At 54.2% G+C, this 22,122-nt stretch overlaps 1 protein-coding gene across 5 annotated transcripts in view; it reads right to left on the reverse strand.

Moving 5' to 3' along the window:
- Positions 1-14,199, reverse strand: part of SMUG1 (single-strand-selective monofunctional uracil-DNA glycosylase 1) — a 41,213-nt gene extending 27,014 nt beyond the window's left edge. The window contains exons 1-4 of one of the 5 annotated variants that reach the window (XM_047786804.1): positions 14,063-14,199; positions 13,270-13,334; positions 3,258-3,392; positions 1,936-2,055 (exon numbers count right to left, since the gene is read on the reverse strand). In XM_047786804.1, the coding sequence (XP_047642760.1) occupies positions 1,936-2,055; positions 3,258-3,392; positions 13,270-13,334; positions 14,063-14,162 (420 nt within the window). In that variant the 5' untranslated portion in view covers positions 14,163-14,199. Of the gene's footprint in view, positions 1-652; positions 2,056-3,090; positions 3,393-5,903; positions 5,928-7,052; positions 7,183-13,269; positions 13,335-14,062 lie in introns of those variants that run through there. The other 4 variants (XM_047786803.1, XM_047786805.1, XM_047786807.1 and 1 more) reach the window with 4 other exon arrangements.
- Positions 14,200-22,122: the final 7,923 nt, after the last annotated feature.

The following is a 22,122-nucleotide window of genomic DNA, read 5'->3' on the forward strand; positions in this document are numbered from 1 at the left end:
CCCTCCTGAGTCAAATTTCAGCATAAAGACAAGTGTGGTCCAAGGGTCCCACCATGAGTAAGAAACTCCTATGCCACCTGACCCCCTTGCTGTACAGTGGGAAAATAAATTAAAAAAAAAAAAAAAGAAAGAAAGAAACTCCTATCCCTTGGGAAATCCTGAGGATTTAGAGGTTCCCTCCCAAGAACCAAGGACAAAGGCCCCTCAAATTATTATACAACGGGAGAGGGAACACTTAGACTAAAAATCTTACACATTCTGAGAGCTGGAGATGACCTGTCCCATATGACCTGTCCCATATGTTCCTTATTAGGGTGGTCTCTGCTCTCCCGTGGATTCACTTTCCCAGCCTTTACTAAAGGGATGCACCACCCAGCCATTCGCCAGACAGAAGAACCGAGTTAGCTGGAAAGGCCAGGCTCCCATCTACCCACGCCCTACTCTCCACAGTGCCCTGAGCAGCACGCAAACCACCGGACAGGCCCCTCACAGAGACCCTGCAGCTTTGCTCAGACAATGAGAGACTGTTCCCACCATTCCCCAGCTACCCAAGAGGACCCTCCTCTGCAAACAGGGAAGAAGCTAAGAGGGGAACAAGTGAACTACCACCTTCCAATTGCTGACGCACAGGAGGGAAAAAAGGGCCCACACACAAGGGTTTAGGGGCTTTTAATGCTTAGATTGAAAAAATCACAGGCTGGGTTTTTCATAAAGTCATTGGTCCAGCTCTGGCGGGGCAAGAATCTGCCCCTCACTCAGGCCCACCCCGGCCTTGGGAGCAGAGGGGCTCCCCGTGTAGTGTAGCGCGGTGCCTCCCCCACCCAAAGGCGAGAGCCAGGGGAGGTGGGATGAGCACCCGTGCGCCAGGCACTGTGCAAGGCACTTGTAAGTGTTATCTCAGTGAATTCCCACACCAGCCCCAGGAGGCAGGAACCCTAATTTACAGAGGCTCCTGAGGCTTGGAGAGATCGGTCAACTCATCTACAGTCATGGGGTTCACAAGTCTTAAGGCTGGGTGGAGATCCAGGTCTTCTGGTCCCTCCCGTGCTGCCACACTGAATTCTGTCTCTCTGACCCGGCCTCAGTCTCCCATCAGAAGTTCACCCTCAGCATCCATAGCTCATGCTTTCTCCTGGTCCCTGTGAGCGAAGGGGTGAGCTGAAGGATGAGTGGGGATCTGGGCAAGAACTTTTCTCTACAACTGCAAATATGACCTCAGAAGTCACTGTTGAGGTCACTCTCCACTGAAGAGCGGCCCTCAGGGCAACAGGGAGGTAGAGCAGTTTGTGGGCGCCGGCCCTCGGTGGCGCTGGGACCCACAGACCAGAGGCCACGCTCGGAGGAAGGTGAAGTGAGCAGGAAATCGGGAGGGCGAGCAGGAGTAGTGTCACAACTGCTGTGGCAGGTCACAGCAACCAGGGAGCCGAGGGGAACCTTGTCGCTCCGGTCCAGGAGGCGCGTGGTCATCTGCTTGTCCAGAACGACCCTGGGGGTCTTGAACGCGACCTGTGCCGGCCGCAGGGGCACTCATTTCGTCAGCAGCGGCAGCAGCCCCAGCTCATTCAGTCTCTCCTTGGCCACTGACTCCCAGCCCTTGTTGGCCTGTGGGCTACGAGGGGAGGGGTGCAGGAGCCCCTCCACCTGGACCTCGGGCATCAGGCCAGCCAGAGCCCGCCGTGCCCGCTGCTCGGCCACGCGCCCCACGCCCACCACCAGCCGCACCCCCAGCAGCTGCACCTGCCGGCAAAGCGCTGCGTCACACACCCCGAGGAGCTGTTCTCGCTGCTTGGCCGGCAGTTCGGCGGGGGTGAGATTGCGCCCACTGGGGGCCAGGAGGAGCAGAGGACACAGGTTGTGGACGAAACAGTGACGGAAGAAGACCTCCGGCTGTCCACAGAGGTTCCGGAAAAAGCCCCAGAACCGGGCACCACTTACCTCGGACTGAGGGCACTCCAGTCCCAGCACTGGTCGCTTGGGGTGCTCTTGGGGAGGGGTCAGCACAGAGCCCCCGATGCCTAACCAGTCCCGGACCATACTCACTTCCCCAAAGGGCACCTGGGGGGAAGGAGCAAGACACAAGGGGTTCAAACTGGGCTCTGGACCAACCTACCCCTTTCCACCCTCCATGGAGATCCAGCCTGGCTGCTGTCCGCCCCCCACTGACACCCCCAACCCCTGTCTCCTTCACCCAAAGGTCCAACACAAGGGTTCCTGGCCCTTGGCTTGCTCCTGTCCATCTCTGTCCAATTTTCAGGTGGACTCAGGTCCAGAAGAATCTACTTGTTTGCCTCCACCCCCACGAGCCTTTGGAACCAGGGACAGGGAGCACACGGGGAGGAGAGGTGGCCTGACCCACAGCGTGATGGGCAGTACCGGAGACAGAAAGATGGCCTGAGACAGAAAAGTGGCCGGGGTTGGAGGAGGCACAAGGACAGGGCTGACCCCTGTTCTCTGGGTGCCCTCTCAGCCCCAAGCCTCAGGCTGTCATGTCCATCGATCATCATTGATCACCTTTCAGCCCCCAGTTGGGGTCAATAAAAGCGATTGAGCCTCCTGCCCTGAAGCTCTTCCCCTCCCCCATCTGCCAAGCACCCCCACTGAGGGGCAGTCACTCAGGCTGAGGTCTGAAAGGGAAGCAGTCGGGCAACCCCCCCCCGCACCCCCCCTCCCAGCCTGGCCCGGGTCTGAGCCCCTCCGCAGCTAAGAAACAGCACCCAGGTTGCTGGAATGTCCTGTGTCCCTTCCACACCCACCCCTGGCAACCAGTCTCCTGAGGACCCAGTAGTCCCGGTCCCTCTCCTGACCCCAAGCACACTCTAGGGAGAGGGGGGAGCCGGCAAGGTAAGGCGAGGGCGGGGCCGGCGGAAGGAAGGGCTCTCAGAGGCAATTAGTGGACAGCTCACCAGGGAAACGGAACTACCATTAATGCGCTTGGCTAACATGGGCAGCGAGGCCGGCAGAGTATCTGAGACCACAGGAGCCGGGGTGTGCAAGGGGCGGGGGCACGGCCACGCACATGCCCCTCCACACCACACGCAGCCAAGCATCCAGCCTCCCCCTCCGCCCACCAGGGGAAGCCAGGCTCTTTACCCCAGTCTGGGCCATGCCAAAGGGTCCTGGGTTCATGCCCAAGAAGAGCACTTGCTTGGGGCCCTGGCAGTAGCGGGTGACGTAGCTGCGATGTGGCTCCCAGGCGTACTCCACAGGATTGTAGATGAGGCCCACAGGCTCGGAAAACTGTAGTTGCTTCAGCTCACCATTAAGCCGGAGCTCCTCCTCCAGGAAGCCCTCAGCCAAACTTCGAGGGGAGGGCTGGGGATCCATAAGGGCGCCTGCAGGTTCGTGGAGGGGCCCCAGTGGGAGAGCCTGGGGCACAACCATGCCACTGTCACCTGGAAAAGAGATGGACAGAGGTCCCAAGAGCCCTCAGCCACAGAGATGAGAGGGCCCCAGGGTGGCCAGGGCCCCCACTACCATTTTCTGGGCTCAGAAAAGACCGAGTCAATTGCCCCCCAGCCCCCTCACTCATCTCAGTTCCTGGTAATGAAGGGCCCCTCCTCTCCCCATATCAAGTATCCTTCCTCTTCGTGGATCACCTGGAGAGCAGAACCCCAAACCTTCAATCATGCCCACTACAAACCTCCCTTCCATCAGGCATAGGCTTTGAGTCACCAGTTCCCAGGCCATGCCTAGGTTTTCAACACATGTGCACAAGGCAAACTTTGAGCACCTTTAATGTCATCCTTAATAAAACAAGTCCAGGAGTTCCTGTCGTGGCACAGTGGTTAACGAATCCAACTAGGAACCATGAGATTGAGGGCTCGATCCCTGGCCTTGCTCAGTGGGTTAAGGGTCCGGCATTGCCGTGAGCTGTGGTGTAGGTCGCAGACGTGGCTCGGATCCCACATTGCTGTGGCTCTGGTGTAGACCAGTGGCTACAGCTCTGATTAAACCCCTAGCCTGGGAACTCCATATGCCGTGGGAACAGCCCTAGAAAAGGTAAAAAGACAAAAAACAAGCCCAGCCAGGATGGGCTGTGTCCTGGAAACCAATGGGCTGAAGGATGGGATGCAGGCACAAACCACACCTCAGAGACCAATTACAGGGAGCCGATTACAACAGCTTCCAGGTGGTGAGCAAGTGCTCTGTGCAGGTACCCCTCACTGACGCCCATTATAACCCCATGAGGTGGGTATCCCTGCGCCCACGTTACCGGTGAGAAGACTGAGGCTGAGCAAGCTCAAGCAAGTTGCCCAAGCCCAGTTAGCAAGAAATAAAGCTGGGATTTGAACCCAAACCATCCGACTCAAGGCTGTGCTCTCAATCACTCGTAGCCATGTGGCCTTAGATAGTCCAATCAGCCACTCTGCTAATTCTACAACCCTCCCCCCCAAGTCTACCAGACTCAGACTAGAAGCCTGCAAGCTACGTAACCCTGGCCAGAGCCTTGGATCCCCTCATCCAAATACTAAGAAAAGCAATATCCACTTAATATTGACATAAGAATGGAAAGAGACATTATGAGTAAAGGGGGGGCTGGGGAGGAAAGAGGAAAAGGGAAGAAGAGGGAAGTGGGGAAGGAGGCAGAGGGGCTCTCCAGTGAGCTCTGTAACCCGCAAAGGCCATTCCTTCCCATCTTCCTTCTCACCACTCCCATGCAAAATCAGCGTTCTACCCTGGCTCTTCCATTCTTTCCCAATGCCTTTCCTATCCTAACCCCCCAAAACTGCACCCATGCCAATTCTACAAACCCAACCATATACACTGCTTGAGAGAACCAGGACTGGGCTGCCTCCTACCCCTCCACACATGCAAATCATACCGCCCCTTCAAGATGCAGCTCAAACTATCCCTTTCCTCTGCAGGACACTGCAGAATTTGCTGTAGCCTCCTGGCCCCATCCAACCCTAGTAGGCCTGGCGTGAGGCCTGGGAATCTGTATTTTAAACAAGCTTCCTCAGGTGATTCTGATGGCTGGTAATGGCTGAGAACCACTGCATGTCACCACAGTTAGTGGCTTCTTTGTGAATTCACATCTTGCCTCCTGGACTAGACTCGAGCAGATAAGAGCGGCGACCCTGTTCAACTTCCCCCAGTGTCTTCAAGGTCCCAGCTTTTATTAGGCAGTCAACAAACACCTGCTCAGCTGTCTCCAGCCCACTTTTTTCAATCCTGTTTAAAACTACCTTCTACCAAGGAGCCTCTCCTGATGGACTCCTCCCCACTTCTATATCCTGAGTTCACTCAAGGCTCAGCTGCCTGCTTTGTACTCTGCTTGTTTCCAAGGGTCTGATAGGCTCTGGGTGTGTTTCCATTACATCTGGGCCTCCCACAGGGCAGGGACCATGGTTCTCCTCCCTCTCAAATCCCTTCCCAGGTCAAGAGTAACCTCATCCCCAAAATGGAATTTCAGGGTTGACACAACAGCTTGATCTATCAATCTGTTCTCTGACCCTAGCCTAGGGGAAGGGGGGGTGGGCAGGGAACAGAGACAAACTCAGGAGATCTTTCCCTAGACTGATCTTAGAAGTCCTTAACTGATCTGTCTAGGTGGCTACCCAGGGCCAAGTGGACTCAAACAAACGCTGAGAAGGGAGCTGTGGAGAACTCAAATGTCTCAGGGGTCCTTGCTCTGCACTTCCCCAGGCAACACCACCATTAGTGGACTGGACGCTCCAACACCAGATTGCTCTCAGGTCTACCTTTGATCTTTAGGGACCCATGCTAAAGACAGCAAGGCTGGGGTACACTTAAGAGTGACAAGGCTTTATTTTCAGTGTTCCAGAATTTCAAAGCCTGATCTGATGGCATGAGCCACAGGCTGTGTATCAACTGACTCAAATTCTTGTCCTAGCTTTATCTCCAAGGTTCTTTTTTTTTTTTTGTCTTTTCTAGGGCCACACCTGCTGCATATGGAGGTTCCCAGGCTAGGGGTCCAATCGGAGTTGTAGCCGCCAGCCTACACCAGAGCCACAGCAACTCGGGATCCAAACCGCATCTGCAACCTACACTACAGCTCACGGCAAAGATGGATCCTTAACCCACTGAGCAAGGCCAGGGATCGAACCTGCAACTTCATGGTTCCTAGTCGGAATCGTTAACCACGGAGCCACAATAACCACTGAGCCATGACAGGAACTCCAATTTTTTTTTTTTTTTTAAAATCTCCAAGGTTCTTTTCAGCAAGTCACTTAACTCTCTTCTCTATGAAATGAAAAACACAAATTCCATCCAACCTACCGCCAGCTGTTAACTGATTTATTTTTTTCAATATTTATGAATATCCTACATGATAGGCACTGTGTAGTCTCTCGATGGGCAAGAAATCCAAAATGAATAAATGTAGGCCAGACTCATAAACTACTGCTTGTAAGTATAATTATAAGACAGATAATTGTAATATGCTGTGACTCCATTTAAGGTCCTTTTAAAAACACCGTGAAAGCTCAAAGGGGAAACTTGGAAGTCCTATCTAAAGTCACCAAGAGCCAGAGACTTAGGAAATGCAGATACTTTATAAATCACAGTGTCATATCACGTCAAGGGCAAAGGAAGCGCAGGGTGATCCAATGACTAGACTTGCCATCTATGCCGACACTAAACTCAGCAAGTGCAAACTGAATCCAAAACACTAACCACTCCCCTGCCCTTGGGGGCACTCCAGGAACCCCAGGGACAATCAGCAAATCCTTAAACCAGTGAAAATAATAGAGCATGTACTCAAAAAAAAAAAAAAAAAAAAAAAACCAAAGGCAACAACAACAAAAAAAACCACTTAATCTCTCCTCCTGGTTCCGAGGGGGCCGACGACTAAGGCTCCACAAAAAAACCTCCGCATCCGCCCGCGGGCTCCGCCCGACGGGAAAGCCTTGTTCCCGCAGGCCCCCCGAGCGGCTCCATGGGCTCCGCTCTGCCTGCGCTGGGTAAACCCCAAACGGAGCGAGGTGCCCCAAAACACAGGCATCCCGACTTCCCGCCTGCCACCGCCCAGAAGGCCGGGGAGTCCCCCAGCCAGCCCCGGCGCCCCAGGTTCCCAGCCTCCAACTTCCTACCTGGTCCGGTGCCCCATCCGGCTTCCGGTTCCTTTCCCCCGCCCCTGGGCGCAGAGGACCTTGGGAGTCGTAGTCTACTTTGTTTAGGGAAGGCGATTGGTGTAGCCGTAGCCACTTCCGCCGGAAATACTCAAATTCCCGGAAGGCATCCTAAGTTAGCCCTAAGCGATGCTGGGAGTTGTAGTTTATTCTTTTCACGAGGGCTAAACCGGAAGACTTCAGAAGTGAGAGGCTAGGCCCTGTAAGGACCTTGGAGATTCTGGGTTCTATCCATATAGGGTATCACTCTTACAAAAGTTCATCCACAACACTATTCCTAAAGAGATTGCCAGTCAAGGAGCTTGAACTGTCCCCAATCCCTGAACTCACTTGAGGATAATAACAGCAGCTAAATACCATTTCTAGCCCTCCTGCTGCCCCAGGTACAGAGAACTCTCTGCTGCAGCCCTCAAGGACTGTATATAGAACAACCACGGGGGCACTTCTGGCATCTCTAACAACTCCTTAATAATGATTCTGAGACTCTTCCATCCCCTGCCATTACTTTCCAAACCCCTTACGTTTTCACTTCTCTCTCTCCTCTGCTCTGCTATCTATGCAGCCCTATGACCTCCCATCATCCCCAATCCTCCCTCTCCAATATTCTGTCTGGGACACCTTCCCTGACCAATCCCATGGCAGGACCTAACAGTTCATTCGCTCCCACCTCCCCAACCCAATGCTAATGCCCAAAGCTGTCCCATTCCTAGTTTTGTTCTTGTCCTGTATCTGGGTCTGTTTCTGTGTCCTAACTATAAGATTTTCATTAGACTGGAAACCCCCTAAGGCCAAGTATCTTCTAGATTTCTCCCATCCCGACACACTGCATACTCCAGCACAGCAGCTACTGAGACCAGGGAGAAGCAAAGTCCTGCTGCAGGTGGCAAGGAAGGAGACCAATGAATTCCAGAACAGAGAGAGGTGAAAGAAAAAGGATACTCCCCCTTCCCTATCATCCCCTGCTCTCCTACCAACATATAAAAACTTAAGAGTGTGGGAGTTCCCGTCTTGGCGCAGCGGTTAACGAATCCGACTAGGAACCATGAGGTTGCGGGTTTGGTCCCTGCCCTTGCTCAGTGGGTTAACAATCCGGCGTTGCCGTGAGCTGTGGTGTAGGTTGCAGACGTGACTCGGATCCTGCGTTGCTGTGGCTCTGGTGTAGGCCGGTGGCTACAGCTCCGATTGGACCCCTAGCCTGGGAACCTCCATATGCCACGGGAGCGGCCCAAGAAATAGCAACAACAACAACAACAACAATAACAACAACAACAACAACAACAAAAAAGACAAAAAAAAACCTTAAGAGTGTGGCAGGAGCTCCAGGGAACTATAAGCAATGGTCCTCTGAACCAAAGGTGAGAAACCACCCCCACCCTTAAGACTTTGGAAACTGTTATTCACTGGAATCATACCTTAACAAAGTCCATTATTTCCTGAGCTTTCATTGGTACCAGATTCTCTCCCTCTCTGTGTCTTTGCCTTTCTCTGCCTATGTAAGTATAACTTTATCCCTGGTCTCTTGTATCGATTTCCCTGTGTATCTCTAACTCCCTCTGTGTCTACTTCCCTGTCTCTGCCTTTTTCTCTGGAATGAGTGAAATAAGAGTATCCTGGACTGACAAACTTTGAAAAGCTTATGATTACCTAAGGGGACAGGTTGGGAGGGAGAGGGATGGACTTGGGGTTTGGGATTAGCATATGCACACTGAGTTATATGGCATCATTGGCTAAAGGGGACCTGCTGTATATATAGCACAGAGAACTCTAGCCAATATTCTGTGATAATCTAATGTGGGAAAAGAATCTGAAAGAGAATGGATATGTGTACATGTATAACTGACTCACTTTGTGGTACAGCAAACTTATCACAACATTGTAAATCAACTATACATCAGTAAAACTTTTTAAAAAATGGAAAAAAGAAAAAATAACAATATCCTGAACTTCTAGATTGACTCCCCACTCAGGCTCCTCTGTCTCCATAGATCTCTGCTTCTGTCTGTTTCTAAACAAAAATCAAGGGGGAAGGGGAACCATGCTGTTGTTTTTATCTCATTGCTTAAAAATTCTAGGAACCTCATCATCCTTTGGACAACCCTTCTGCCACCCCACCCCTCACCCCTTGCTGCCAAGCACTTCCAGGTTATCGTCATGACAGCCCTTCATGCCCCAAGTCTGCTGACAATATGAGTGAAATGAGTGACGGGCAAGCAGAGATCCCCAGGACCCTAATTCCAACATCCTGGAAGGGCTGGATAACTGTTTCCATCCCTGTAAGCTCTTTCACCCACGGAGCCCAGAGATCAGGGAGTGCCTACATGGGGAGAAACTGAGTCTTGGGCAACCCACAGTGAGTCCCTGTCGCTGACCCCAGATGAGGCCTGGGGGCCTTCTCTGTCTCTTGCCCATGCTACGCCTCCCCACCTGGTGAGTCCCTCTCTGGGAAGAGGGAAGTGCGGGACTCTCCTGAAGTGGGGGTGATTGGAAACAGAGACCCACATACTTTCAAGAGATAGAGCCTGGGAGATGACACTTGGGCTGGGTGGGGCCTCCCAGCCTGCCTTGTCCATGTCTTAGTCACCTGGCCCTCTGGAAAGTCTCCAAGTGGCTGGCTGACAGGAGTTTATGGATAGAGCTCTGGGGCCCGAGCAGAAGCAGACCTAGGCTATGAGCTGGACAGAGCCTAGAGAGGTGGGTCATTTCTTAGGGGCCAGCCAGGCCTGAGGCAGGGCCCTCAGCTGCCTGTCAGCCTGCTCCTGGGGCTGGAGCGCAGGCGGGAAGGGGTTAACCAACTGGCTTGTTTTCCTTTGGTTTCCTTAGGCTGTATTGGGCCAGGAGCGCCATCTATCGGCCTTGGGAGGTCCTAGCTCTGACTCCCAGCTCACTTGGGCGGTTAGGCTGATCTTTTCGCCCTTCCCAAGCTTCCAGGTTCCTAAAGGAGGGACAGGGGCGGGGCGGGGCGGGGGGTGGGGGGGCTGCGAGCTCAGGGCTCCAGCGAAGAAAATAGCTACTGGGGAGTGTAGACGGGGAGGGCCAGGTTTCTCCTTCCCAAGTACCAGGTATCACCCTTGTCAGCTCCCTCCACCTCTGCCCTCGGGAACCCCAAAGGGCTTCTAGTGTCTGACTTTCAGTGTGGCCGTGTCCCCCTGCTCCCCTCAGTGGGGGCTCTCTCTCAGTTGCCCTTTCGGTCAGCCCAGTAAACATTAAAAGGGCTTTGGAGAGGAGAAGCGACATAGCAGAGGCCTCTAGAGTGTGGTCTAGATTTGATTTTGATTTGTCTTTTTTGTCTTTTTTTGTCTTTTTTGTCTTTCTACAGCCTCACCTGCAGCATATGGAAGTTCCCAGGCTAGTGGTCAAATTGGAGCTGCAGCTGTGGCCTACCCTACAGCCACAGTAATGCCAGATCCAAGCCATAGCTAGGACCTACGTGACAGCTTGTGGCAACTGAGCGAGGCCAGGGATCGAACCCGCATCCTCATGGATACTAGTGGGGTCCTTAACCCACTGAGCCACAACGGGAACTCCCTTTCAAATCCCAGTTCGGCCACTTACTAGGGCTGATCAGGGGCAAGTTACTTAATTTCTGTGTGCCTCAGTTAGCTCAACTGTAAGTGGGGTAATCACCGAAATCCATGTTTTCTTTTGTGATAATTAAGTGACCATTTCGTAGGGTGCTTCGGGTGATATGAGTAGCACAGGATTAAAGGTTAGTTCGTGGTATTATGACCATGCACCAGGGTCATAACAACGCCGATGCTAATCTGAGGCCCCCATAAAGCCACATCAGACACACGAGCACAGAGGACAAGACTGGGTAACTCGTCCCTGGAGGTCGCCACAGAGACAGTGACCCATATGGGCTAGGTTTGGGGGCTGGATGATGAAGAAAGTGTTTTCAGGGCTCCAAGATCTGCAGGAAATGGGATAAGAGGAAGCTGTAGGAAGAAAAGGCATTAAGGAAGAGGCATTCACAGGCCCTTAAGAGGATTTTGATTTAGGGAAGTGGAGAGGAGTCCTTGAGGCGTGGGGTGAGCCAGAACCACTTTATCCCAAAGATATGTCCTCCGTGGTGCAAGCACAAAAGTCTCAGGGTTTGGTCAGGCTCCAAGCCTCCAAGAGCCCTCATATCACAGCCACATCCCAGTGCTCTGGGGGGATTTGACCCTCGAGGTCTCTGCCCCAGGGCTGGTGAGGAGGGAACGCAAATGGAGAAAGCGGTCTGCATGTCCTGCTCCCATCTCCCTCCTAGAACTGGACTAGCAGAGGAGCCAGGCTGTGGATTCATCCACGTGTTTCTTAGCAGATTTGAGCATCTCCCCGAGTCAATCTTCCGTATCACTGCCTTCATCTACGTTCCTGGGAAATGGGTACTTAGGATTCTCCCCACACAGAGGCAGGTGTGAGGGGCCGAGGGATATCACGTCAGTTAAGGCAGAAATGCAGAGCCAGCAGGCTCCCTAGTCCAGCCTCACTGCCCTACCACCCCACCTCAGCCCCACAGCAGCACAGACTAGCTCTATGGATTGATGGCTCTTAGCTGGAGGCAGGTGACAACTTCCAACGTCTCTCCAGCTCAGGTGTTCTTCCTCTCCTGAGGCCTGGACGCCTGGGTCCCCAGGAGACAGAGCAGGGACTGGCTGGATGGGCTGATTTGCATTGCTTACTTGGGAAGCAATTATCGGAGGAGCTGTCAGCTCAGCGCAGCGCTCTCCTCGCTAATCGGATTTTGCCAGAGCCTGGGGCTGGGGGGGAGCTGAGTAATTGGGCTTGATGCAGTGGTGGGAGATGTCGGGGCCAGAAGGCTGGACAATCTGTCTGAGTGGCGTTAGAGTTGTCCAGAGCAATTATCCCCAGGGGGCCACCCAGACCTCAGACAGACAGACAGTCAAGGAGATCCGTCTGCTCACCGGACCCTGCAGCAGGAGGATGGAAGTTCCACTTTGGGCAGAGGGGGAGGCCCGTCTCCCACAGGTTGAGTTGAACTAAGCCACTGAGAAGAGGAGTCAGGTTAAGTCTGGAAGAGGGGCTGAGTAGCCACGTGGGCAGAGGACCCGAGAACCCCAGCTTCCAGCCCACTCGCCTCCCAGACCCTGCCCTGCCCTCCCAGCAAACCAGCCACGGTGCAGGAACTTGGCCAAGGAGAAGTTCTCCCAGCCCTGCTCATCCCCCTGCCATGCTCCCAGAGCACACGCTCCACCTGCCCCTACCTCTGGCACTGTCATTTGCCTTCTCTTGTCCCTGCAGCCTTCTACCCACCCCCTCCTTCCCACCCACACTGGCCCACTCCATCTCTCCCCAGATTTTCCAGCAGAATGCTGACCCCTCTCCCTGCCTCTGGCCACCAACCCATACCTTTCAGACCAGTGAAGTTGATGACAAGAACCTTTACCGAGTGCTCCTTCTACATGAGACAGCGCCCTAAGGGCTTCCCTCCCGTGCCTTCTCCTGTCTCATCCTCACACTAACACCGTGAGGGACCTGCTCCGCAGCCCTGTTGCTAAGGAGGACACTGCCACTGGCTGAACTTCTCAAAGGAGGGACCACTCCTGATTTTCGCATCCCAAGCCACCAGGGCAGCCCTGGCGTGTGGTTCATGTGCAATAAATATCTATCCACTGAATCAATGATTGACTGAGTGATGTAGCCCCCCCCCCCACTTCTGGCTGACCTCCAAGTGACAGCCACATGGGCTGCTGCCCCCCCCCCAGGTCCTGCCCGACCCCTCCCTTACCATCGCAGCTCGATCTCCCTCACACGCCTGCACACACTCTGTTCCTCTGCTGGCTTTGGCCATCTTGCCCCCCTCGCCTGGAACATTCTTCCCTTCCCATCTCCGCCACTGAATATACATTCTGCCTGCTCCCCAAGGCCCACAGCAAATGCCACCTCCCCTGCGACGCCTTCCCTGATCCGCCCTTTGCACGAACCTCCCTGGCAAGTTTCACTTATTGCTGAAATGTCTTACAGCCCCTGCTGTGAATTTTGAGAGACCAACACTCAGCCTTCTCTCTCCTGAACACAGGCCCTCTGCTTTGTACCTGCTAGGTGCTCAATAAATCCCTGTTGAAAACACGGATATCTGCTCCCTGTTTTTATCTCGTTCGGAGATGTTCTTATGGTGGATTGAAAGCATCGCTGAGCCTTCAGGGGCACTCGGAGTTGAGGGTCTGGCACTTACCAGCAGCGTGACCTTAGGATGATCATCACCTCTCTGAACCTGGGGCTGGTCATCTCGTTCTTCACCTGGAAGAGAGGATGACAACGGCTACCTTGCGGGCCCAGGGAGCCACCCTCATCGTATCTGCTTATCTGTCTCTGAGCTGTGGAGGTCTGTCTCTCTCTCTCTCCATCTTTCTGCCTCACTGCTGAGCCTCTGCCTCCCAGACCCCCATCAATTCAGGCGGGCAGCCCAGGAGTCCTATCACTCAGCCCCCTCACTGTCACTCAGGCATGTCAATTTTCCTGATGCCACCGTGGGTGGGGGGAGGGGAGGGCCTCGCCCTTTCCCAGGGTGACCAGAGGACCAGCCCCGCATTGGCTCCCTCTCCTCCTTAACAAGTGAGGCCTTGTGTTCTCCCTCTGAAAATATTAATAATAAAGAATCAAGGCACTGGGCATGAACCGGATGCAAATTGGCCCCAATTCTCAGCCCAAGGAAGAAAATGCCTAAGCTATGGACTCCGAGAAATCCCGGGCTCGTTTGCATGTCATCTGCATTATATTTACATGTGATCAATTTCATGTTCAAATGCACAATCCTCCCTCCCCAGTTTTTCTCCTCCAGGGTCCCCACAGCCACTGCCCCTCATCATTCCCCGCAGCCCCTGCCCCTCTTCCCCCAGCCCCTGTCACAGTCCGCCTCACCCTTCTCCTCCTCCTTCCTGCCAGGTTCCCCAGCGCCACCCCCTCCACTTCCTCTACCCACAAGGACCCACTTGCCCAACACCCAAAACAGATTCCTGGGGTCTTACCCCTCAGTTCAGGAGGGGCATCCCGGCCTGCCCCCTCCCACCCTGAGCCGGGCGGGCACAGCAGACAGCAAGCGCGCCTCTCAGCAAATCCCAGCCCCATTCAGCCTGGTGATTAATGGCGCTGCCCTCCCCATGAACCTGCCTTTAATACTGAGGAAGTTATGAAACCGCTATACATCAGCAGCTCCGGCCCCACTGCCCCCGCCCGCCTCCTCCGCTCCACCACCCCCCACCCTCCAGCTCCCTCTTCAAAATCTCATTTGGGCTCCTGCCGCCTGGGCCCACCCCTCCTCTGGCCTTTGCTGGGAGGAGGGGGTGTCTGCCCCTGCTGCCATCCTGGTGAGGACCCACATCTCATTTTCCCTTCCTCTCTCCCCCCTGCTCCGCCCTCTCTCCCTCCACCCCCCCATGGCTGCATCTCCGGACCCATTTAGAATTGCTGACATTTTATCTGCATTACATACATCACTCCGTCCCCAGCAGCCATCTCTCATGGATTGTTGGGGGGCGGGGGCAGGGTGGTCCTGAGCTTGGGAAGATGGTGGGGAAACCGGGTGGAGGAGAGGAGATAGATAGCACTTCCTCTACCTCCTTCCCGCCCCCCACCCCCCCCGCCCCGGGCCCTCTCCCCTGCCACCTGGGAGCTTGTGCGGGTGGGACCTAGGGCAGGTGATGGTGGAGGCTGGTATCCTACCCTCCTCAAGCAAGTTCCTCTTACTTCACATCAAAAGACATTTTCTTAGACGGCACGGACCGGGGAAGGTCATGTGGTCCAAACCTCCCCTCCCCCGGTGGGACTCCTCTACAAAAGATTATGATGGCAGTTATTTAATCTCTCTAGGCTGACCTGTCCTAATAGCCCCCGTTCCTACCTACTGGGAAGTCCCTCTGAATGTCTAACTCCTGTGCCTCATGCTGCAGTCATTTTCTTCTTGCTTTGTCCTTAGGAGGTTGAACAGCAGTATCACCTCTCAGATGAATTAAACCCTTTGTTCTGCCTGAGCCATCAGAAATACAGTCACCAGCCCACACCCCTGAGTCTTATAAACACAGTAAGAGGCAGAGGGTGGGGCCCCTTAGAAAGGAGGAAACTGAGACCCAAATTCAGGAGGAGGAGCGAACCTGTCCGAAACCAGGAGGCAAGGACGCCGGAGTCCCACGATCCCAGTGAGCAGTTCATGGAGATGGAGAAGGCAGAGGCCAGCAAGAGATAGAGAGGTCTAGACCAAGAGACAGACAGCAGAGGGGAAAGGGGGGCGGGGGGAGCTGGGAGAGAGACAGGCAAACAAAGAGACAAACAAACAAAGAGCTAGACAGACAAAGGGACCATCCGCCAGAGACAGGCAGACAGGCAAGAGGAAGCCAACAGAGGCACTGGTCGGCGTGTCCTGAGCGGACCCGTGAGACGGTCTCTGTCTGTCTGCCTGTCAGTCAGGGTCTCTGGGGCTTCCTGCCCACGGGGTCCACATCTCTCCATTTTCCTGGAAATGTGTCTTCTCCTCGGGCCTCTCCACACCCCATCTCTTACCCTTCAGTCTCCCCAGCCCTGTCCCATCCCCGTTGCTCCTTCTCTCAAGACATCTTTCTGACCTGCCCTGCACTCCCCTCTCAGGGAGATTCAGACACTTCCTGTGGGCTTTGGGCAGCTCCCACAGGAACCGGGCCAGTCCTCCAGGGATGGACAGGATGGCCAAGGGCTCCAGCTCGGGGGACAGCTCCCAGGCCTGCTGAAGAGAAAGAACAGCATAGGAGTGTGTCCCCATGTCTGGCAGGCGTAGCCAGTGAGGCAGGAGGAGCCCTGGAGGAGGAGGTGAAAAGTCCCTTTGCCTCCACCTCCTCCTTCGGCTGGACCTCAGACTGCACAGACCTCAGGCAGTGGATGGAGAGGGGAGTGGCTGGTTTACATGTTGTTTGCATCTCATTAGCATGTCCCTGACTCCCAGTCATCCCACAGACCCTGTCTCTCCAATACCAGGCTCTCTCCAGCTCAGTCTGGTCTCTTGGAGGGCTGGGGGCGGAGAGAGGGTGGGTTCACACACGGGTGCCTAGGCGTCTTTCTCCAGCACCTCCTTCTGGCACAAGTCACACACCTGCCCTGCTAAGGGGCACCTCCTCTCCCACCTTGCGGCCAGCCTCTCAGCCCCATGTGCCAGCCACATGGTCCTCCGGACATAACTTTCACTGTCTTGCCTCTGAGCTTTGTGCCCACATTTCCCCCAGCCTTCCCGCTGCTCTCTGTTTAGCCAATATCAGCATCCCTTAAGGCCAGGCCCCAAGCCCCCCTCTTCCACGAAGACCTGGTCACACAGCTCAGAGTGACCATAAGACTGCAGTTCTCAATACTAGAAGACACCTCAAGAAACCACCCCCATACATAGAGAACAGACTTGTGGTTGCCAAAGGGGAGATGGGGGAAGGAGAGAGATGGAATCGGGGGGTGAGTAGATGCAAACTATTACATTTATTTACTTATTTATTTATTTACTTTTAATTTTTTGCTTTTTAGGGCCACACTCGCAGCATATGGAAATTCCCCTGCAAGGGGTTGAATCAGAGCTGCAGCTGCCAGCCTACACCACAGCCACAGCAACGTCAGATCCAAGCCACGTCTGCGACCTACACCACCACAGCCCACGGCAACACCGGATCCTCAACCCACTGAGCAAGACCAGGGATTGAACCTGCGTCTTCATGGAGACTAGTTGGATTCGTTTCTGCTGAGCCACAAAGGGAACTCCAGCAAACTATTACATTTAGAATGAATAAACAATGCGGTCCTACTGTATACAACACAGGGAACTATATCAAACCTCCTTGAATAGACCGTGATGGGAAAAAACATAAAAAAGAACATATAGGAGTTTTCTCGAGACACAGTGGGTTAAGGATCTGGTGTTGTCACTGCAGCAGTTTGGGTCACTGCTATGGTGCAGTTTTGATCCCAGGCCCAAGAACTTCCACATGCTGCAGGCAGAGTCAAAATAAAGAATAAGCAAATAAAAATAATTTTTAAGGAGTTCCTGTATCTCCCTGGCTTGGTCAGTTAAGGACAAGACATTGTCTTTGTGAAGATGTGGGTTCGATCCCTGGCCTCGCTCAGTGGGTTAAGGATCCAGCATTGCCACAAGCTGTGGCATAGGTCACAGATGTGGCTTGGATCTGGTGTTGCCATGGCTGTGGAGTAGGCCTCAGCTGCATCTCCGAGTTGACCCCTGGCCTGGGAACTTCCACATGTCAAAAATAATAATAACAACAATAATGATAATAGTTTTTAACAAGAATGTCTCTGTGTGTATAACTGAATCACTTTGCTGTAGAGCAGAAACGGGCCCAACAGCGTAAATCAACTGCATGTTAATTAAAAAAAATTTTTTTAAAGAAACTACAGTTTATCTTATCTGTCTTCAGGTAAATGCTGCATAACTGTCCCTATTATATAGATGAGGCAAATCGAGGCTCAGGATAAGTTAAGCAAGTTTCTGAGGACAGGATAGGCAGCAACAGGGAGGAAGTGAGAGCCCAGGGCACTCCTCTCAGTGTTCCTTGTCCTACCCTCTCCTTGTCCTTCATTTGTCTGGGAGCAATGCCCTGTTCTGGGAGCCTCTTGTCTGGCCAGTGAGCAAACCATTAGAGATTGTTGCTGAACTTTTCCCGGATTGGAATTTTAGTCTCCCGCAAGCTCCCTGGGCTCCAGCCACACAGGACTATGAGCAGTTCCCTGATTTCTCCTTGCCCCTTCTTAGCGACATGTCTTTGCCCAGGGTGGGTCCCTCTGACAGGACTGCCTTTCTTCCCATGCCCTTATGAAGTGGAAAAACTCCAGCGCATCCCTCAAAACCCAGCTGAACTCTCACCTCCTCCGAGAAGCCTTCCTTGATATTCCTCCATGAGCCCCCCAGCCTCATATTTAAGTCTTCGAGGCAGCACTTGTCACACTGCTGCTGACATCTTCCAAGTGCAGGGATCACCATGCCCCGCTCAGCACCTTCTCCAAACACACATTGTTTGTTTTTGTTTTTGTTTTGTTTTGTTTTGTCTTTTTGCTATTTCTAGGGCCACTCCCGTGTGGCATATGGAGGTTCCCAGGCTAGGGGTCCAATCGGAGCTGTAGCCGCCGGCCTACGCCAGAGCCACAGCAATGCGGGATCCGAGCCGCATCTGCAACCTACACCACAGCTCACGGCAACGCCGGATCCTTAACCCACTGAGCAAGGGCAGGGACCGAACCCGCAACCTCATGGTTCCTAGTCGGATTCCTTAACCACTGCGCCACGACGGGAACTCCCAAACACACATTGTTTAACCGGACCCGATTTCATTACCACCATCCTTGCCAATCCAGACCCTTGAACGGAAGTATCGACCTCTCTTAGGGAGGTCAAGGAGAAGGGCCAAGACATCTGAGCAATATGCATGAGGAGAAGCCACTCTAATGCGGAGGAGAAGCAGCCCAAGGAGGACTTTGCAGGAGGCAGAGCCGTGATGCCTCCACCATGGGCTGGCCCACCTTCACCTTCAGCCTGCAGAAGTCCCAGCACCTCTTCCGGGGCAAACTGGAGGTGGTACGCATTACACAGCAGCAGGAGAACCCCAAGGTCCTGTCCCATGTCACAAGGAAGTTCATCACCCACTGGGGCAAGAGGAAGGCGGCCCAGGGCACCCTGCAACAAAGCCTGGGCCAGGGGCCCAGGATGTGTGTATCTCGGTTTTCTAAATGAACCTTTTCACCAAACTAAATGCAGCACAGAGAGAGGAGTGTGAAGGAACAGAGGAATAGAGCCAAGGGAAGAAGGGGGAACAGGAAGAAAAGGGGCGGGGGTGGGGGGAGAGTCAGAGAAGGGCAGTAAGCAAAGGGGGGGAGGAGAAGCGGGGAGACCACACCTGCGACCCTCAAGCACATCCAGCAGAGACTCCAGCCTTGGGCCTATCAGCCCGAGCACATCTTCTCCAAGAACGAGTGAGGCTGGGGAGGGGGTGGACAGAGGCACCCCCTGGCCCGTGTGCCCTGGGCTGTCACCCACATGATCCACAGAGCTCCCCCAGGGGGCAGGAGGTATTCTTCTCACCTACAGGTGGAGCCACTGAGACACAGAGACATGCCATTTGCCCCCAGGCAGTGGGCTGACTCCAAAACCCCTCTCTCCCCACAGCCCAGGGCCCTCATGGCCTTGAACACAGACAAGAAAGAGGGGCAGACATTTGGCATCCCGCTTGGAAAATCAAGGTGCAGGGAACAGAGCAGTGCCAGCCACCTCAGAGGAGTGTGAGGTTCAGGGCCATCTCCCACTCCAGGAAGTCCTCCCCCCCACACCTCCGCTTTGATGGACTCTTTGCCTCGCAGGTTGATGGCGCTCAATCTGCTCTGTCATTTCATCCTTCCCGCTGCCAGCGATCACCAGCCAGGGGAGGGAGGGTTCAGTCGCTTTCCTTCCAACAACTCCTCACAGATCTCTTCCCAACCCCAAAGCCCAAGGATCCAGCAACCTCTATGGTTCTCTGAGGCTCTGAGATGCCCCAAGGCAAGTAGTTGTATCCAGCTCTCCTCTCTAATGCCCCGTAGGGAAGTAGAGGTGGGAACTGTGGGTCATAGGGGACTCCTCTAGCCCACAGAACCAGAGCCTCACCCCAGCTGAACAGGCAACGTCCCTGCTTTCATCTTCCTTCAGATATCAGACCCAGTGGCTCATGCGCTTCTCTGACTGGAAGTCTCTCCTGATGTCTAACTTACATCTTTCCTGCTGCTGCCTGTCCAGTCCTTGGCTATGACAGAGTTGAGTCTGCACTCTATTGGTCAGGGGGTGGGGAGGAGAAGAAGGACTGCACTTTAAGCCTGGGAGAAGAGAGGAGTGGCAATGCACAAAAGAAAGAGGAGAAGGATGGCTCGCTCTACCCATCCCTTCTCCCCTAGTAGCAATAGAAATGGAAGGTAGACAGCTGAAGCCGTCCTGATAGAACGGGGTTATGAAGAGCAAAGACGGTGTCCCCTTCTGGTTGCCTCCCAGCCTGGCAGAGACCCTTCAGTGGCAGCTGCAGGAGGATGGCCAGCACTTCCAGAAAAGCTCCGTGTGCTGGTGCTGCTGGGAATCCTGGCAGCTCCAGCGGGAAGGAGAAAAACCTGGTTCCAGAGCCCCCTTGTGGCCATGTGCAGGCAGGACCGGCAGCTCTGCCTCCGTTGGCCCCAGGGCAGGGGAGGAGGGGCTGGAGACCTTGCAGCCCTGCTTCATGGAGGTAGCCCTCTGCATCCCACCTTTGGAGAGAGGCCCAATCTGCAGCCCTGAGCTCATCACACCCGCCAGCTAACCCCAGGGACAAGGTGGGGACAGAGACCGGAAGGGCCTCTGTAGCTCTGGGGCAAAGGCAGCTGCAAAATTGCATGGGGACACACAGGCACACCCGTCCCTGGCTCCATAGATGTAAAACACACATACACACACACCACACACACACAGACACAGACACACACACACACACACACACACACACACACGGATCTCCCCACAGAGAGGTGGCTCCCACAGACTCTTTGTTGTCCCCGCCCTGAGAAGATGAGGGAGGTTGGAGTGGGTGGTGTGGGCACAAGTCCCAGAGCAGGGACAATGGGTAGGGCCACGGTGGGCGGGTGCCCCACCCCATCCTTCAGTATCAGTGGGTCCCTGAGGAGCCCATGACCACTGACCACCCCTCACCGGTGTCCATGAAGGGGTCAGAGGACGGATACAGGGTGACCCTCACAGGACCTTGGGGGTGTGGAGAGACTAAGGAGAGGAAGAGCTTGCAGTCTGGAGAGAGACTTGGCAGCCCCGCTTGGGTCCGCAGCCTCCTTGGAAGTCCTTCCAAGATCTAACCTTGATCCTTCCTGCTGGGATGGGAGAGGATTTCTCTATGGGGATTACTCTGGCTTTTTGCATCTGTCTTAAACCAAACTAACACTCTGGAAACTGGAAGAGGGAGGAGGGGGAAAGCTGGCCATGGATGAGAGAAAGAGCAAGAGGCAAGGGAAGGTGGGACAGGTGACAGTCAGAAAGGGGGCATTTAAGACACTCCCCCCATCTGGGAGGAAGGAACAGGGATTGTGGACTCCCCTTGAAGAAGGGATTCAGGGCCGATGACAGGGCAGACCTTCCCAAAAAGTGTTGATGTGTCTGAAAATACTTTGAAAACCAGAGATGACAGGGAGAGGCAGGAAAGGAAGAGGAGGGGAAAACATAGGAGATGGAAAAGGGAGCATATTATCCATGAAGAGAAACAGGAGTTCCTGTCGTGGCGCAGCAGAATGAATCCAACTAGGAACCATGTGGTTGCGAGTTCGATCCCTGGTCTCTCTCAGTGGGTTAAGGATCTAGTGTTGCCGTGAGCTGTGGTGTAGGTCACAGATGTGGCTCAGATCCTCCTTTGCTGTGGCTGTGGTGTAGGTCACAGCTGTAGCTCCAACTTGACCCCAGCCTGGGAACCTCCATGTGCCATGGGTGCAGCCCTAAAAAGCAAAAAAAAAAAAAAAGAGAGAGAGAGAGAGAAACCAACAGAGTGGAGAAAACCCCCACAAGCTGCAGTGGTGAGAACCTACCATAGATGGTCCGTCTTAACACCCCTGAGCCTCTGTTCACACCCCTTCACCAGAATGAGGGTCATAGCACCTGCCTGGCTCTAAATGAAAGCAACCCCATGGCTTCCTCCCAAATGCAGGCTGGCAACTGGGTCAGAACAGGAGGCAGGAGGGGCCCTGGGAGACCCCACCACCTTCCAGCTCTGCTCTCATCACCTGGCCGCCCACCAGGGCCAAGGGGAAAAACATAGGTCCTGACCCCAGAGCTCGTGGGTCAGAGGGACCCAGGAATGTGAATCCTGAGTTGGCTGGCGCCCGAGAACCATTGACTTAGCCTCATGCTGTCACTTTTCAGGGGAGGGAAGTAAGGCCCCGAGAGGCTGAGCCACCTGCCCAGGCCACCATCTGCACCCTCGTCCCCACACCCTCTGCAGGCAAGGAGAGCTTCCTCTTCATTTCAGGCCTTATCAGCTGCAGGTTCCAGCAAAGGTCTTCCTGGCCTTGCCTCTAAGTCCTG

The sequence above is a fragment of the Phacochoerus africanus genome, chromosome 7, assembly GCF_016906955.1.
Source record: "Phacochoerus africanus isolate WHEZ1 chromosome 7, ROS_Pafr_v1, whole genome shotgun sequence".
Lineage (NCBI taxonomy): Eukaryota > Metazoa > Chordata > Mammalia > Artiodactyla > Suidae > Phacochoerus > Phacochoerus africanus.